The sequence below is a fragment of the Rhea americana genome, unplaced genomic scaffold, assembly GCF_003343005.1.
Source record: "Rhea americana isolate MKP2758 unplaced genomic scaffold, rheAme1 scaffold_262, whole genome shotgun sequence".
In the NCBI taxonomy this organism is placed as follows: Eukaryota; Metazoa; Chordata; class Aves; order Rheiformes; family Rheidae; genus Rhea; species Rhea americana.
In genome coordinates, this window is record NW_028186382.1 from 149,476 (window position 1) to 166,069 (window position 16,594).

A 16,594-nucleotide genomic window follows, 5' to 3' on the forward strand; every position below is an offset into this window, starting at 1 on the left:
TAAAGTTATCATTCAAGAACTCAGAAGTATTTCATGTGACGGTTAGTGCACATTAAGCTTCCGTATAAAGCTTTCAAAGGAAGAAGAGTCACGGCCTCTTACTCCTTAATCATGTCTCAGAGATTAATAAATAAATAAATAAATAAATAAATAAAAACATGAAGGGTGGAAGAGAAACAGGAAGGAGGTGGCAATCAACAGAAATAAGCACACTGAAGAACTGTTCATGCTCCCTAAAATTTCTTTGGATCAAACACAGCCTTTCAAAAAGAAGCTGTGACATTTCATCCTGAAGCTACACCTCAGCTTAGCTACACAAGTAGCTTGGTAGCAAGTCTTTATTTTTAAACACAGCTCAAAGTGAACTCAATTATTGAGAACTGAATTGTATTCAACTGGTTTTAATCGTAAAGACCCTGTGGCCTTCCGCTATGGAAACTAGGCACCAACTGCCCTAACGCACGCTACGGTGAGCCACGCCGATGTAAGAGCAGCATTTGACAAGTAACTCTCAGAGCTGAAAGGACAAATTTCTACATTGTACAGTCTCGTTAGACATAAAGTTTAATTAGCTCTACTTAACCCAAAAGATGTAGCGTTTTTCAGTATTCCTGAAATAAGCAGCTGATGGAAAACATTAACAACAGTAGGCAAGAAATAAGCAGTGGCAATATTTTGCTTTTGTTCAAACAGTGAGAGAAAAGATGAAGGATGAGCAATACGCAGATTGGAATCCAAAGGGAAATTTTCAAAAAGTCTTCCCAACAGCTGTGATTAAATAGTTCAACTTCAGTGAAAACTGCTAACAAAATACATCAGCAATTATGCAGGAGAACAGCATATACAGAAAAGTCTTTGAAAAATCCTCACCAGGAGGTAACACCGCCAATTAAGCCTATGCATATAGGACTGCAAAAACTTGAGAAGGGGAGAGCAGGTTGGAGCAAGTTTTAGATGGGTCAGACAGGATTACAAAATCTTGGGGGAGGTGGACAACAACTTTAGAGATGGCCCTTTTCCGCTGTGTTTTGTAAAAGCCATTTCAACGTACAGCTTTTTTCTGGGTGCACAGTCAAAAGCATGCAACAAAATCTGGCTATTGCATTAAAGCAAGAATATATTATTATATCTGGATACAAACAGAGTTCATGTTTGCTTCGTATCATGAGCTTTCTGAACAGGTCAGGCTTGTATTTTTCAAATGTAAAAGCTCCCACACTTTATCTACTTACTATGTATTACTGCTTACATATCAGCAAGAGAAGATTAATGAAATGTACTTATTTTCTTGCTCAATGCACTGAAGCGCAAAGTACTAAGTGGATTCCTAATGATTATTTCTTCCAAAGTACAAGACACCAAATCGCCCTGTTAAAGACTGATTTTACTTTATAACAAATTAATCCTTCCTCATGAAGGATGCTGGCCCTATGATTTCACATCTTACAACTATATGTAGAGCGCTATACAACTATATATATTTATATACACACACATACGTATACACGTATGCTACGTACATATAAAGCAGGAGAAAGCAAAGATAGACTCAGCTATTTTAAGATTCCTTAAAAGGAACATATTCAATGTCATCAATAAAGATTCAATAAATCCTCTGCATTCACTACATTTTACAGCCATGACTATGTCACAGCATTTTTCTTGCAAACTTTAGATTTTCATCACGTGCTTGAAACACATGAATACACATGCTGAAGCACTTCGCTTGCACGGTAGCAATGACGTCAAAGGTGAGGGAGAAACCCAATGGGAGAAGAAACGCAGTTAAGCTCTGTACATTAATGATACTGCGAGCTCTGGTTTAAAATAAAATCTAAGAACTAGTAGTCCTACCATATAATCTTCTCCTCTTAACTTCTCTGTTGCTACAAAATTGCATTTGGGGGGCGGGGGGAGGGTCATTTTTACTTCCTTAAAACAGCAGTCAAGCTGGAAAGTTGGCCAAATGGAAATGTCATTATAGTTTGTACTCCATACAGTACGTGCCTGAAAGTTTCATAAAGCTAATTTTGTTCAGGGAAAAGCAAGAGTCACAATGATATACGGACATGGTTTTAGAAAACAATGAAAAAACCTAACTCTCAAAGATCATGAAACAAGTTTCAAAAACATCTTCACAAACATCTGTATGAAAGCAGAGCAAGCTGAAGCTTGATGGACCCATTCACCAGGGGTCTGGTTCTGGTTAGAAGATGCTGTCACTGAAACGTAAGTCACTTACTAGCATTACAAAACTCCTTCTCAGAGATGTCATTCTACCGACTGAATACGCTCTTCCAGAAAAATGAGAGCACAACCTCTCCATTTCTCTTCCCCACTGCAAGGGGCACTTAGCTAAGACCGAGCCGAGCTCTTGTTAGAAATCTCCAGGAAGGACTTCAGCAACTTGGTACGCACCATTGGCAACCTGGGGTCATCTTCCAAACAACTTTTTTTTTTTTTTTTTTAAACCAAAGTGTGTTTCCAAGAGTAAAAGCTGAAGCACGGTCTTCCTGCATAGTGAGGCTTGCGGACCCACACCAGGCAATAGCAATTGCTTTTGCCTCAAGACCCGGTGCTGATGGAAAGCCAACCACAGCTGGGAAGCACAGCGGTTTTGTCTTAGGCAATGGCACTGTGACAAATGACCTCGTTCCAAGAGGAAGGACTAATTTGGGAGCTACAAAACACTTAATGGGAAGATTGCATTTGTTATCTCTGAACATAATCCCAGCAGGATTTCAAGAGACTAGAAAAAAATAATCTCTAGGATGACAGAAGGAAGAGTTCTTAGCAGATGACCTTTTCCAATGGCAGTCCAGAAGCAGAACTACTTCTCTTTTTCCATCTTACATCCACTATGGGTTTGTTTTCCTTCTTTCTTTTTCTTTCTTTCTTTCTTTTTTTTTTTTTTTAAATCTCACCAACTCACACAGTTTCGAGTATTATAAAATTCTTCATCTATGTAGCATTGTCACCATCATGCATCTCTCCAAGATGGAACTGAAAGGAAACCAAGGTGAGCATAAACCACACAAAGGGGGGGGGGGGAAGATTTCCTTTGGGTACGCTGATTTCTGCTGTCATGTAAAAACAGGTCCTGCTTTGTTTTTTCCACAAAAACTACAATTCAATTTTGGTCGTAATTATTCTAATGGCATTGGTGCCCTGGTTCCACAATAAGGGCCACATAATTGGTTTGAACTGCTGAAATTCAGCAGACGTTCAAGTGACCTTTAGAGAATATTTGTAGTCTGATTGACCCACATTCTATCTAAAACCTAACACATACTTATTTTGTGACACAGGTTAAGGATGCTTCTGCAGACTTAAATATTCAGAAAATAATAATAAAAAAATCTACTCTAAAGCTAAATTTAAAATGACATAATAACAAAATCCAGTTTTCCAACATTATAAAAAGCTCACAATTTTTTCAGCAAATTTCTTTAAACCGGGATAAAATTTAAGACAAATTTTGAAAGACATGAATGACTGTTTCCCAAACTCATGAAAAAAAGTATACGGGACACACAAGCCAAAATAAACGGGTGCAAGAACTGAGCAATTTTAGCTAAGCAACTCTCAGGGTATCAACAGAAGCTGAAGCAAACAGCTTCCAGATGACAGTGCAGCTGCAGCCTGTGACTAAATTTACCCAACAATTGTTATGCTGCAAACACGTATATGTATATTTACACCTATATTTCAGTTCAGTCTTCCTTAAGGGAACTGGATACGGGACCACACAACTTTTAACCAATGGGTTACTGTACAGGCCTCTATAAGAGGCTACAGCTCATTCTATAAATCACCATTTCTCTCTCCAAATCATCCTGGTGACCAGCGTTACTCCAAAAACTAATCCACAAAGCAGCAATTCGGAAGTCTTTGAAATCATTACCTTAAACATTACTGTTGTCTACAACCAGAACTGCAGAACCAAATAAAACTGAGTAAAGTTTCTTACAACACATCTGGAATTTCAGCCTACAAACCAGAACTCCAAGGAGGAAAGAAACAGAAGCATACAGAAATGCTACCTCCTACACAGAAAACATCAGCTAAGCAGAACAGAACAGGAATAAAAATATTCCAACACAGAGAAAATTTTGGGGGTGGTGGGGGGGAACGAACACTCATCTTAAGTATCTTAAAACAGCAAGAAAGCTTCAACTTGGATAGAGTCAGTGAAGAAATCTGTGCAGGTAACTGTGCAGTGTGAATGGGAAAAGTTTCAAGTATGCAATGTGAAACACTTCAAGAAACCAAATTTATACTGAATAATGAAAATCAGGTCTAAAAGCTTTGCTCTTACCAAAAGATGTGACTAAAATAATTTGTTTTCCCTCATATTGACACTAATAAACTGTACCAACCCTACACGTCTTTAACAGACCCAATTAAAATTGCATTTATTGGGGGCAATCCACCTAGACTCCTAGTCGCAACTCTGAGCTAAATAAATTGAGTGATAAATGACGCCAACACATTGGCAAGACTAGATACCAGATACTGTATTTACATAGGCACTTCCAGTTAAATTACTCAGAATGCTAAAAATTTGAGGTTTTGCAGACACTTAACAACATCCTCTCCGACAGCTAGTCTCTAGTGAAACCTGGCAAAGCTTGCTGCTTTTACACTGCCACCAGTAAGAGCGATAATAAAAAAATATTTCAATGCAGAGGGCAAAAGTTTATTTAACATTTCTGTTCTTCCAAAGCAGACTYGATACAAACTGCAAAAACATAGCAAGAATAAAAATGTTCACGCTGCTTCTACAGTAAGGGTCTCAACACTTACCACCACCGATACCTCACCAAGGGAGATACTTCAAGACAAATTCTCTAATTAGGGAAGACTTATCCTCTGTCCAAGAGACCGACCGGCTTTCCACACATCCAACACAAAGCCCCTGAACAACTTTATCTAGCGTTTGTAGCATGCATGCAAAAACCAGTTGTCAGAACTTACTTCTACTGCTAAAATTTCTTTACAAAATTGAGGACTAAGAGCAAACTGATGTTAAAAAAATGCATTTTAAACACAGATCAAAGTTCAGAGCGAACGTAAAGTGAGGTAGCTTTGAAATTCATTTTGAAAGCTACCTAAATTTGCAATTTAGGATTATGATTTACGAAGCGGTCATTCTTTGGCCATAGTCTGGATTCTTTTTTTTTTTTTTTAAAGAGTATCTAAATCTCTCCTAATAATTTTTAAGAAGTGAAGCAAATCTCTGAATTTCAGAAGAAAATATATTTCACTAAAGCAACATCGATTTCTTTTTGCAGCAGCCTCAAAAACTGAAGAAGCTAAATTCTCCTCAGGTTGCCTTTTTGTAAACATGTACTTTGTAATTGTTTTGCAAGAGCATGCCATTTCTATGGATTTGGAAATGAGTAAACTTCATTTCCTAGCAAAACCAATCTTTGGTTAGTTACAAAAACAGTAAAAAGTTGCATAAAACTAACCAACAACAAGCAGGGTATTTACAGTTAAAGACCCTATGTTTAATTTAGGGTTTTTAATCATAAGGTAAGGAGGAGCTCCAGCTTGCTTTCAATTTCCCGCCCCCAACCCTCCAAATGGCACATATTTTAGCTTGTTTCATTTTTTATGGTATAAGGAAATGGAAGAACAAAGTGATTTTTGTCAGAGGGTTACGCTGCCAAGCGTTCAAGCTTCGACAAGTCAGAGGGGAGGTTTTCAGTCGGCTGTCTCAAATCCAGACCCGTTTCACTCTGCCGTGCTCAGTTGACTGCAGAGATTCTTTTCACGACGGCTGCTTACAACACATAACAGCAAAGGGTGCGCTGATTCGAATATAACACTGTTAAAGTCTACATGCTACGTGGTCCTGTGCCAGAGAAATTATTAACAACTACGCCAAAGTTTAGCCCGTGTTGACTATGTTTTCCATTAACGCCTCAAATTTTCCATCTTGCATGCTCAAGTAAATCTTCCTTAACAATATTTAAGAATAATCTAACAGTATTTTTTGTTGGGGATGTAGTCTTGTAGTCTGAAGAACATCCTAGAGCGGTGGATGGATGATACCAAACGAGAAAAGGGGAACTAAGCCTGAATCTCTAAAGTACCAGAGGGTTTCTTTGAATTCAATTGTACAGCTGAAGAGAGCTGATAGACGGCACAACTATTCCACCTACTGAGATTTCCAGGGAAGGCCGCGAAGTTGCAGTCACTCTTGACTTACATGAACTTCACTACAGTTATTAGTCACCGTTCTGAACGTTCCTGGGAATTGTTAGCAAAAAGTCTTATTCCACATTTCCAAAAGCATGGGGGGAAACTGCAGCAGACAGGGCAGTGACCACAAAGAGAGGGAAAAGAAAAAAAGAGAGAGAGAGAGAGAGAGAGAGAGAGAGAGAGAGAGAGAGAAGACAAGAAAATAAGGGCTGAGGAACAGACTGAAGGACCAAAGGAGAGTTGAGTTAAGAAACACTGGATTAAGAGAAACAAAATAATGAAACACTAACAAAAGAACAAGACTACAGCCCAAACAGGCACAGTCCCAGACAACAGTATCCTGCATACGTCCGACAGTAAACAAATCCTACYGGAAAAGGTGAAAAGCAGCTCAAAAATGATACCTCTTTTTCAAATGGGGCTTACCCAACCCAAGTGCGTGTGTGAGGGAAAAAAAAAACTCAATTTATCTTCATGCAGTTAGCAGCAAAAGCAAGAATGTTTCAATTTTTGCTTTCATCCAGTCAACATGACATACTATTGCCATATGTTAAATGTGGTAAGCAGTTACTCTCGTTTAACATCCAGGGTTTAGAAGGTATTCTGAAAACAAAGCCATTACAGAGAAGCACTAAAGAGCTAAATGGTTTTGCTCAGATTCCAGACGTGTTTAAAACTAAAAGCAGCAGAACAGAGATAGATATATCTGTCGTCAACATAAGTGACAATATTTAGGATTTTTCTAGAGATGGCTACTACACTAAGGAAATTCACTGAGGGATAAGCCTGTATGTAAAAATCCTATGGAAGAAGAAAAAAAATTGTGGGTTTTCGGGTTCCCCATGGCCACTTTTAATCACTCACGGTTAGACTTTTTAAAGAAGCGCAGAAAAAGATGAGTTCACGGGGCTAAAACATGTCTCTGGGACATGTTTGCACTTTGTAAAGAGTTTTGTTTTGTATTTTTTTTTTTAAAAAAGAAAGGTCTCATGTTAGAATTGGAAGTGACTGTTAGGATTAATAGCACTAATCAGGAATTTTATTCTTAAGTAAATATTCCCAAACTGGAAAACCCCTAGATGTTTTTGGAGGGAAGGAGAGAAACGGAAACTGAGCACACAAATTAATGCAAAAATAGGTATATTTCTTAACCCACCTGCTATTAGGTCATCAAGAGTGTCGGTAAGCGTCTGTGCTGGAGTGGCAACCATTAATCCGTCTGGTTCTTGAACTAACAGCCCCTGCCCAGCAATTTGCTGCTGCTGTCCTACATTCTGCTGATTACCTAATGCTTTCTGAAGTTCAAGAGACTCTGTCCCATTATAACCTAAATTACCAGAAAAATTACATTGAGGTGTTGGCAAAGGCTGGTTAGGGACAAACTCTATTTGTTCAGCAGGTGGTGAAGACTGTTGTTGCTCATCATCTTTAGACAAGATTGTGTCAACCTGAGGTAACCCTGAAAAGTTATCCTCTGGCAGACCCTTATCAGCTTCCACTTCTGGGAAGACCCCTGTAAGTGGGCACTGCTGTTGCAGGGGAAGTGGTGTGTCTGTCTGACCTTTGGTCTCCAAATATTCTTTGGTAAACTGCTGTTGGGTTTTCATCTGCAACTGCCTTTCCACCTTCTGTAGCTCCTTCAATATTTTCTTCTTCTTCTGTACTTGTTCTTCTCTGTTCTTTTTAAGTTCTTCAATCTTATCTTTATTTAAAGGTTCACCTTGAATTAATTCCAATGATTTAAGTTGTGCTTTTTCAATAGCACTAATTCTCTGTCCAAGTTCATTCAGCTTGCCTTCAGTCTCTTCTACTATGCATTCCAAAGGCTGGTATGGGTGAAAAGGTGGCAGTAGGTCCTTATCTGCTACCTGCAGGGAACTTGACTTCTGCTTGGATGCACCTAAGCACATGAAAAATGTTTGAAAAAATGCCATGCTGAAGATACCCCATACCTCCCCTCTCTCCCACCAAAAAAAAAAAAAAAAAAAAAAAAAGAACACTTTACAACTAACACTGCACATCTGTCAAACCACATAAAAGTAAAACCTATACTCCATTTTAAGACACACAGGTCAAGGCTGGAATTTTCAATATTGATCCTAAACCCAGTATTGATCCCTTAAAAATAGCTATTTTAATTTTAAGGAATTAGGAGCTTTACGATTTCTGATATACCTGACTGCATCTGGTAATTAAAATCAGGAGGAAGAGCAAGGTAATTTAAATAATTGAATGAGCATTTGTTCTGTTTGCATATTTGTTCTGTTGTGCAGAGCAAATTAAGCTAACAAAAGTATAAACCTTTTTCCTGAGGCTAACTTCCAAAAGCAAAGTTGCAAGCAGAAGCAGTCTATATTTAAGAGAAACTAACTCTACAGGAAGAGCAATATTTTGAGCTAGTATTTCTCCAAATGCTTTATTATTCCACAGTTACATTACAAGCAGAATCCTGCCCATGCAAGCCTGAATATGTACACCAATATATTTTAAGTTGGGCATCCTTTTCAATATTCTGAGAGAAAAATTAACCTCTTGCTTGCCTCCCCTGCCTCCACCACCAAATTAACAATTCTGCTCACTATTAAAACCTAAAAACCTTCAAAACCATCTAGCAAGAAACACCATGCCAGGGTAGTCCTTCCATGAACCATCACAAGGAACGTACATGAAAGCTCCAGTCAGATCTTCCTAATAAGAATCTATTAGATATTACTTCAGTGTTTTTTTAAAAAAGAAAAAAATAATTAAAAACAAGAAAGGTTTTAGCTTCAAAGAATTTTCTACAGTAGCTCTCATTCTGTAATTGGTGATATATGTAGTATTTTTGAAAGACACAACTTGAACATTAATAAAATAGACTCATGCAATTCGTTATTAAAAGGGGAACTAAAGTTCGATAGTCTTAGTCATTGCTTATTAAAGATACCTAACCATAACACTGTTAAATGGAAGTGTGGATGAAGGAACTAAGTCTCAGATAAATCACTGCTTCTGGAAGGATTACGTTTCCTAAACCACTGCTTTATTTCTCCCTGGGCTTTCCTTCTTCAAGCTATTAATTCATAAGCGATCTCATTTTATACTGCTGCCAAAACAGGAGTCACAGGCACACACTGCACTTTCAGATGAACCTTCTTTGAGGAACTAATTGAGGAAAAAAATACGTGAGAATTCTCTTAAAAAAAGAGAAAAAGAAAACATTACAATAGAGCCGAACTAAACTCTGTGCTGAATAACTTTACCAATGAGACTCTCTGGAACGAGAGCAAAGTCTACCTAAATTTTAAAGGAACAACACAAGTCTTGATAACTTCAGGAAATATCCTAGAACGTCATCTCAGCATGCTACAAGCTCTTTAGGTACATCGAGACTTGACACCCTTTAGCAAGCTCCTTCTCTAACTTAATATTTATATTATAACTTAATATTGCTGCCTTGCCAAAAGATCCACAGTCCCAGTTGAATATATTTTTAAGCCAAAATATTTTTCCTATTTTTTCTCCGAACCGTAAGTCCCAAAGTAATATTTCTGAAGAGGATGAAGGACTTGACTGAAGATTAGCAGTAACGCTCTTTGTACTGGCTGGTGGGTGGATAACTACCTCAAGTCCATTCTAAGCTGCTAGCTATTTGGCTTTATAAACTTCTAAGGTTTACATAGTTATTATTCCGTTTTAAAGGCTGCATTTTAATTTACAAATTTATCATATATTTTAAGTTTTAGAGATTACTCTTGAAAACAGTTAAATGTTTTTTCTATATCCTTGTTAGGATTAACTTGTTAGAAGTTAATGAAAGAAAAAGTCAGCCGGCCCTTTGAAACCAAGCTGCTCCACTGCAAATACCACCGAAATAGCAGAAACATCAGTAGATCTAACTCCAAACTAACCTTTAAGACATGGCTTAGAAAGGAACAYTTCATACCGCTGTGTTTTCCTGCCATTCTTAAGGTTACCACATTTACCTTTTTCATAATAACAAACCATTTCCCGACTTCTAATAGGAGCAGTGGAACAGGTTGCCCAGAGAGGTTGTGGAGTCTCTTTCTCTGGAGATATTCAAAATCTGCCTGGACACGATCCTAACACGCTTTAGGTGACCCTGCTTGAGCGAGGGGGTTGGACTAGATGATCTTCAGAGGTCCCTTCCAACCTCACCCACTCTGTGATTCTATGTGTCTGGGCAGCTTACATCACCTCATAGAAAAGAGAAGTTGTAGTTCAAAGAACCCTCAAATCATAAAGTATCAATATTGTCTCTCTCGATCAACATTCACCTCGGTAAAAAAATGAGTCAGGCTGTCACAAGAAACCTCTTCTAAAACCACAGGAGAAAGTATAGAGCAGAACAGCCTTGTATAAAAACCTCTAATACTTCTAGTCCATATGTACTGACTAAAGGACACAAGGTTGGTCATGCTATGAGCAACAGACTCCCCAAATGGTATCTCAAGATAAGGAATGAACGTCAGAAGCTCAGGTAGTTTCTGAAAACAGAATTTCAGAAGATTAATACAGCTCATGTTGTGCCCCTGGATAAAGAGTATACAAATACGGCCACCCTGCAAACAAAGAACTAGGCTCCTGGAAACTCTGAAGGTGTGGAGATGCACTGTAATGAGCCTCTAAATTTGGCCACTGCTCAAGGTTGTAAACCATCCTTTTCATGTCAGAAAATACGTGCAATCTGTAATATCGGGGAAGATGAAAGAGAATGCGGGGTAGGAAGAAAAGATTAAGGGTTTGCTGAACTTGAGGTTCTCATCCTAACCATTTCAACACAGAGGTGGAGAAGCTGCTGCTGGTAGCTTCAGGAAATGTAAGTATTGTAATATAAGAATATTAGAAGTATTTAAAAGTAGCAATTAAAAGTTTCCTAGGAGAGTCAGATTCTTTTAACCACTGTTAAACTTACAAGTTAATAACTTTCTGAAAAAGTACCTACTGAACGCAACAATAAATGCCTTTTCCCTAAAACAGTTTAATACTTTCCACAATGATATGCAGATTGCCAGCAGCCTGGTAAGAGGCTGTTATTCACCAAGACTACAATATAACATAACATGATTTTACTACTGCAAAAACTGAGTTGGAGAGACAATCTTCATTTTAAATTTCCTATTTTTATCCAAATCTTCCCCTATAATATAATATCCTGAAAAACACTGTGCCTACTTCAGTAAAGACTCAGGAATAAGACATTATTTTGTACTTTCAAACTTTAAATACTTAAGTACAGTAAGACTAAAAAAAAAATATAGGCCTCACCATAATTAAGTCAACTTGGTATTTTTCGTTTTGTTCATTTATTTTTAAGCAAACTGTCAATTATTCTACACAACTTAATACAAAACTAGACCCAGCAATACTAAGCAGCCAATATATTCTCTAAAGCAACTGGTTAGAAGACCTATTCAGAAGAGTTGAAGACAGGATCAATAAAAACTCAGATGCTGCTACTCAAGTATCACCTGCTACCAGCTAATCAAGATTACATGAAAGAGATTAATCAAGTTGGTAGGAAACCCAGTGGGTACAGGCACGTCAGGAAAGCAACTAGGAGGAGCATCTCCTAATTTATTTTGTGAACAGTAACACCAAGCACTCTTTTACTGACATGTCCATATTTCCACAGTTTCTTGTTCCTAGCCTTTCCAATTCATCATTTCAACTATCAATCCCATGCAAAGCAGAGAGTCACCATTTCGCTCCTTCCCTCACACCGTTCACTTCCTCTCGCTGGCACGTCGGTGTTTTGACTGGCATACACTACTCTGGAAAAGATACATTCTGGACAAATGCAGCTCCCCATCGTTTCCCGTGAATTCTTACTCACTCGTAGGAAATGTAAAGGCATCCTACATATACTACTCCAGTGCACTGCAGCTAAGTCTCACCAACACCTAAACTGGTTTGCAGTATTCTCTTCATCCAGGGCAGCAGCCCCTAATTATTAATAATCCCTCGATCACTGACTAAAATGCATTGGAAAACACTGTTACGTCTCCTTGCTGCAAGTAACATTTAGCATTTTTTGACCCTGCACTGCTGGCAAACAAGAATCTGGAAAAATAATGTTGATGTTTCTAGGTCACAAATAGCTCTTAAGCTATTCAACTCTAATTTAAAAGCGCATAAAATATGTTCACTTTCACAGCCACTCGATACGGTCTTTCATCCCAAAGATTACAATCTGATACCATCTTTCTTCCCTAGTACTAAGGCTCTCTAGGAATTTACTCTTCTAGTCCTGACACCTAAACTAAAGGACACCTTGTTTTCCCAAGAAGCACGTAGTGTATACAATCTTTCACAAATGCAAGCCATAAACCTAGTTCAAACTTGCTGATCCACTTTTAATGATATTGCTATTAGATGTACCACTTGCATTTGCTAACATCCAAATGATGGCCCATACATTACACTGACCGTGCAAGGAGGCACTTCTGCTGCCCTCCGCAGGTCTAAGGACAGAGTATTTACTCCAAGATAGTTCTGACAAGCAGGAATTAGATACACAGCTTTTTGTTTTTTTAAGGTTTTTTTTTTTAGTGCAAATAAAGCTTAATTCAGATGTTACTCCAACAGCACTGTCTGACGAATTAGCAAGAAGAGACATTCTTGCTGAACAACTGTTTCTGAGAGGCAATCACAGTTAAAAACAATCACCAATTTATTTTTAAGGGCATTTCAGAAGATTGAAGATTTGGTTTTCCAGCTCAGAATTGCCAGGAGATTTCTATCAATGCAACTGCACTTCAGCTTAGTAGTTTTCATCTTGGCCACTACCAGCAATAGTTTTATCTGGCATGAGATGGAATTCTGGCACTTCTTGACAGTCAGCTCTTTAATTTCAAGAGTTAACTGGAAAAAAAAATCCAAATACAGGCAGTTAAATTCCAAAAGCTTTAGGGTAAACAAATTTACAACAAGAAAATCTCAACTGTGAGATACACATTTGTACATTCAAACACATCTCCAAATAGTATCCAAGTCTGTATAAATCACCATGTCACGCTGACAGTTAATATCACACCTAGAACTTCAAAATCACATCAGATCTAATCTGTTCGTCTCTTCACACAAGGTAGATGTCAGGAAACATAAATTCATAGTAAAGTATTTCACAGATCTGTGTGGTTTGTCACAGAAAAGCCCGTCTGCTATTATTCTTACACTTCAGAGTGAAATCAGGTTTTTCAAGAAATAGGATAAACAAAGCTTAGGATTTGATCTGCAGTCAGCAATTAAAACTCACCAGTTACAAAAGCAGTAGGGTGAGCTCAATACTGAATTTTCATGAAAATTCCACATTTAATTCATATTACTAAAAATCAGAATCTCTGAAAAGCTGGCGAAACAATAAGTCAATCCATGTACATAAACACAAAATATAATATTACATAATTTGGAAAATAACCTACAAAATTTTCTAGAAAATTTCATCTGTAACATTGTTAAGACAGTGTTGCAATTCTTCTTTATGAAGAACAGGATGATTCATAGAGGACTGAATGTTTAGACGAGTTTATAATCAACTATGGTTCTCTTGTAAGCCATGTAACATTTTGCCCATCTTTATCACTTCCACAGCTCCTTTTATAGGCTACTTGCTCGGAAACAAGTGCAATGACATCCAAGAGCCAAAGGCTACAGAGTTGAAGAGAAAAGCTCCACAGCATAATCAGCTAACTCTGATTAGAAAAACTAATGTTCTTCTGACACGCAGAAAAACAAACAAACAAAACTTTAGTTACTTTCCAACTTTATTCTTCTACTCAAGTTTCTTCTGGTAGGTAGCTGGATAGAACCTAACTAGGAACTTGCTCAGATGCAATTAGTTAGCAGGTGTCAGTCTGATAATTGGACCTTCAGAGGAATAAAATTTCGGAAACCACTCTGAAAATGTTTTTATACGCTTGCATGTGTATACCCCCCAGAGTGTATCTTGTTTAAATAATCAGCTTAGATTCACAGAAAAGAGAAACAAGAATGTAAGTCTACTAAGAAAGTATGCGTGAAGTTAGAAAGAGGCACGGACTGTTTTTCTGTGAGGTGCAAAATGCTATCTAGAATTATTCACCTTTACAGATACAACAGGCTTAGGAACTTCTGGTAGAAAAATCAAAAGGGTGGAGGGCAAAACCTCTCAAGCAGAATTTATAACCTTACATTAAAGCCAAGGAAGAAGGAAAAAATCTAATTTAGGATCCTGCATGGGAGAGAACCAAGAAAGCTGCATTTTACTCGGCAATTCCTCTACGATAACTGGAACAAGTGGCAGAAAACATGCAAATGGCCAGAGGATATTGGAAGATGTTGAGCCATAAGAAACAGCGAGCAGACAGTTGGATCATGCACTCGAGAAGCCTGAAAGGGGTCAAAACAGAGTCTGGTAAGCCAGAACATCAGCTACTTTTTTATCCTTCTGCTCTACAAAAACAGCATCAACTATCAAATCCTACTGATAATCGGAGCCCTGCTCTAAATAAATCACACAAGGTGTGAGATAGCTCTGTTGGAATATATCCCAATATAACTACTAGGCAAAAAAAAAGTCAGATTTAGAGCAAAAAACATTCATTGTGTTTGTAGTTATTGAAGCCACATTATGTTTCTTTCAAGTAATTAGCTTGTGAGTAAAATTTAGCATGGGGGTATGGAGGATACTCACTGGCACTACTGCATACGAAAGCTTAAAACATTCCTAAAAACTACTCAACTTGAAGTGGATTCCTGTCTCCCACTCAGGACTCAAGGGCAGATGTGGAAAGTTTTTTTCTTTTTCTTTTCTTTTTCTTTCTTTCTTTTTTTTTTTTTTTGGTGAAAAAACTCGTTAAATCCATTCAGTCTTGTCAAAGCTCCCCAAATAAGAAGGGCTGCAAGTTTTTGCCCACTAAAATCCAACAGCAGAGAAGTCTACTGACAGCATATTGTTAAGTCTGAAGCACTCAAGTTCACCTATTAGTTAGCTTGTAAGCACAATTTCAGATTGGTGAAGTAGTGAAACATATTTTGGGAAAAGCTTCCAAAAGACTCCTACCTCATATGAATTCAAACATTTTCACCAAGAAAGGAAAACTCAACCTACTGCTGCATTCCACAGACTTCCTAAGCATCTCCTCTTTGCACAAGCATACTGATTTTGGGTCATGTTCTGAAAGCATACCGTGGATACACAATACAGCAGTCGCCAAGCACATTCTGTGAAAGACTAAGCACACTGCAGAGTCATGGAGAACAACCAGTGAGCGCTTCGAATCCCATTCTTGAACATTAACTCGGGTTTACAAGCCACATAAGTTTATCAATGGCAACAACATTTCAGATGACGTTCTCTGCCCAGAGTGATTTCTTGAAGAAACACGACAGAATTCCTTAAGACCATTTCATAATGCYAGAAGTGGCCTACAATTTGCAGGGCACCAAGAAAAATGCCTTTAAAAGTACACTCAAAATTACAAAAAGAGCAACGATATTCACAGCTTATACTCACTAGGACTGACAGCTCACGCAGCCTGTGTAAAATTAGCATGGGGAATTTCTTAACATCCCAGCACGTTTGTGAGGGAGCGAGTGGGAAGAGTAATCTGTCTTAATACAGAAAGAGTTACACTGGCTGGATTCAGACTGTGTCAGAAGAAACAGTTTATAAACGGCTCTTCAGTCACCCACTCCACCTCATTTTGCCTTGCAAGAAGTCTAACTGCTTGGTGCCAAAGCTTAAAGAGGAGTARGGGGAGAAAAACAAAAAGAAAAAGGAGTGGGAGAGAGAGGGATAAGAAACACATTCATGCATTTGGATGCAGGCTGGGGACCTGACTATACCTGGAAGCAACACTCCTGGTGAGGGTGTCAGGCTCGCATGAGAGGGCAGCAGGGAGAGCCACSAGCCCCAGGCACACTTCATGCAATCAGCCCTAGAGTCAATTCTCCTTTCTCCCCTCACCACATCTGACTAGTCTTTATGATTTTATGAGGCTACCAGTGTTGCATAGGACATTCAGATGAATGTCTCTAGATCCACTGTCAGCTCTGAAATGTTTTTCTTCTCACGTGCTGCTAAATATTGATATTTAATCATTTGCCCAAACAACTGTTCAAATAGCAACTATTCCATAGGCCGCCTTAGTCTACTAAAGGATAATGATGCCATTCAAAATTAGTTAGCTGTTGCTATTGCACTTCTTGCAAAACTGATACGGATACTCTAAAACAGACTGAGCTGAGGTTAAAAAGGCCAGGTGTTCTCCTGCATTCTGTAAGTAGCTAAGAGTTTATCCAAGAGCTTAGAGCTCAAGTCAAAACCCTGAAGGCAAGAAATCTCTCCCAAGATAAGCAGTTTGGTAACAGAATAACCAAGGACTACATTTTTCCCCCCAGA

The 16,594-nt window shown here is 38.2% G+C and overlaps 1 protein-coding gene across 1 annotated transcript in view; it reads right to left on the reverse strand.

Moving 5' to 3' along the window:
• The window catches only part of ANKHD1 (ankyrin repeat and KH domain containing 1), a gene marked incomplete at its 5' end in the record, with an annotated part of 121,441 nt that overhangs the window by 31,872 nt on the left and 72,975 nt on the right, over nucleotides 1-16,594 (reverse strand). The window contains one exon of the mRNA XM_085307713.1: nucleotides 7,367-8,110. Within this exon, the coding sequence (XP_085163839.1) occupies nucleotides 7,367-8,110 (744 nt within the window). The remainder of the gene's footprint in view (nucleotides 1-7,366; nucleotides 8,111-16,594) is intronic.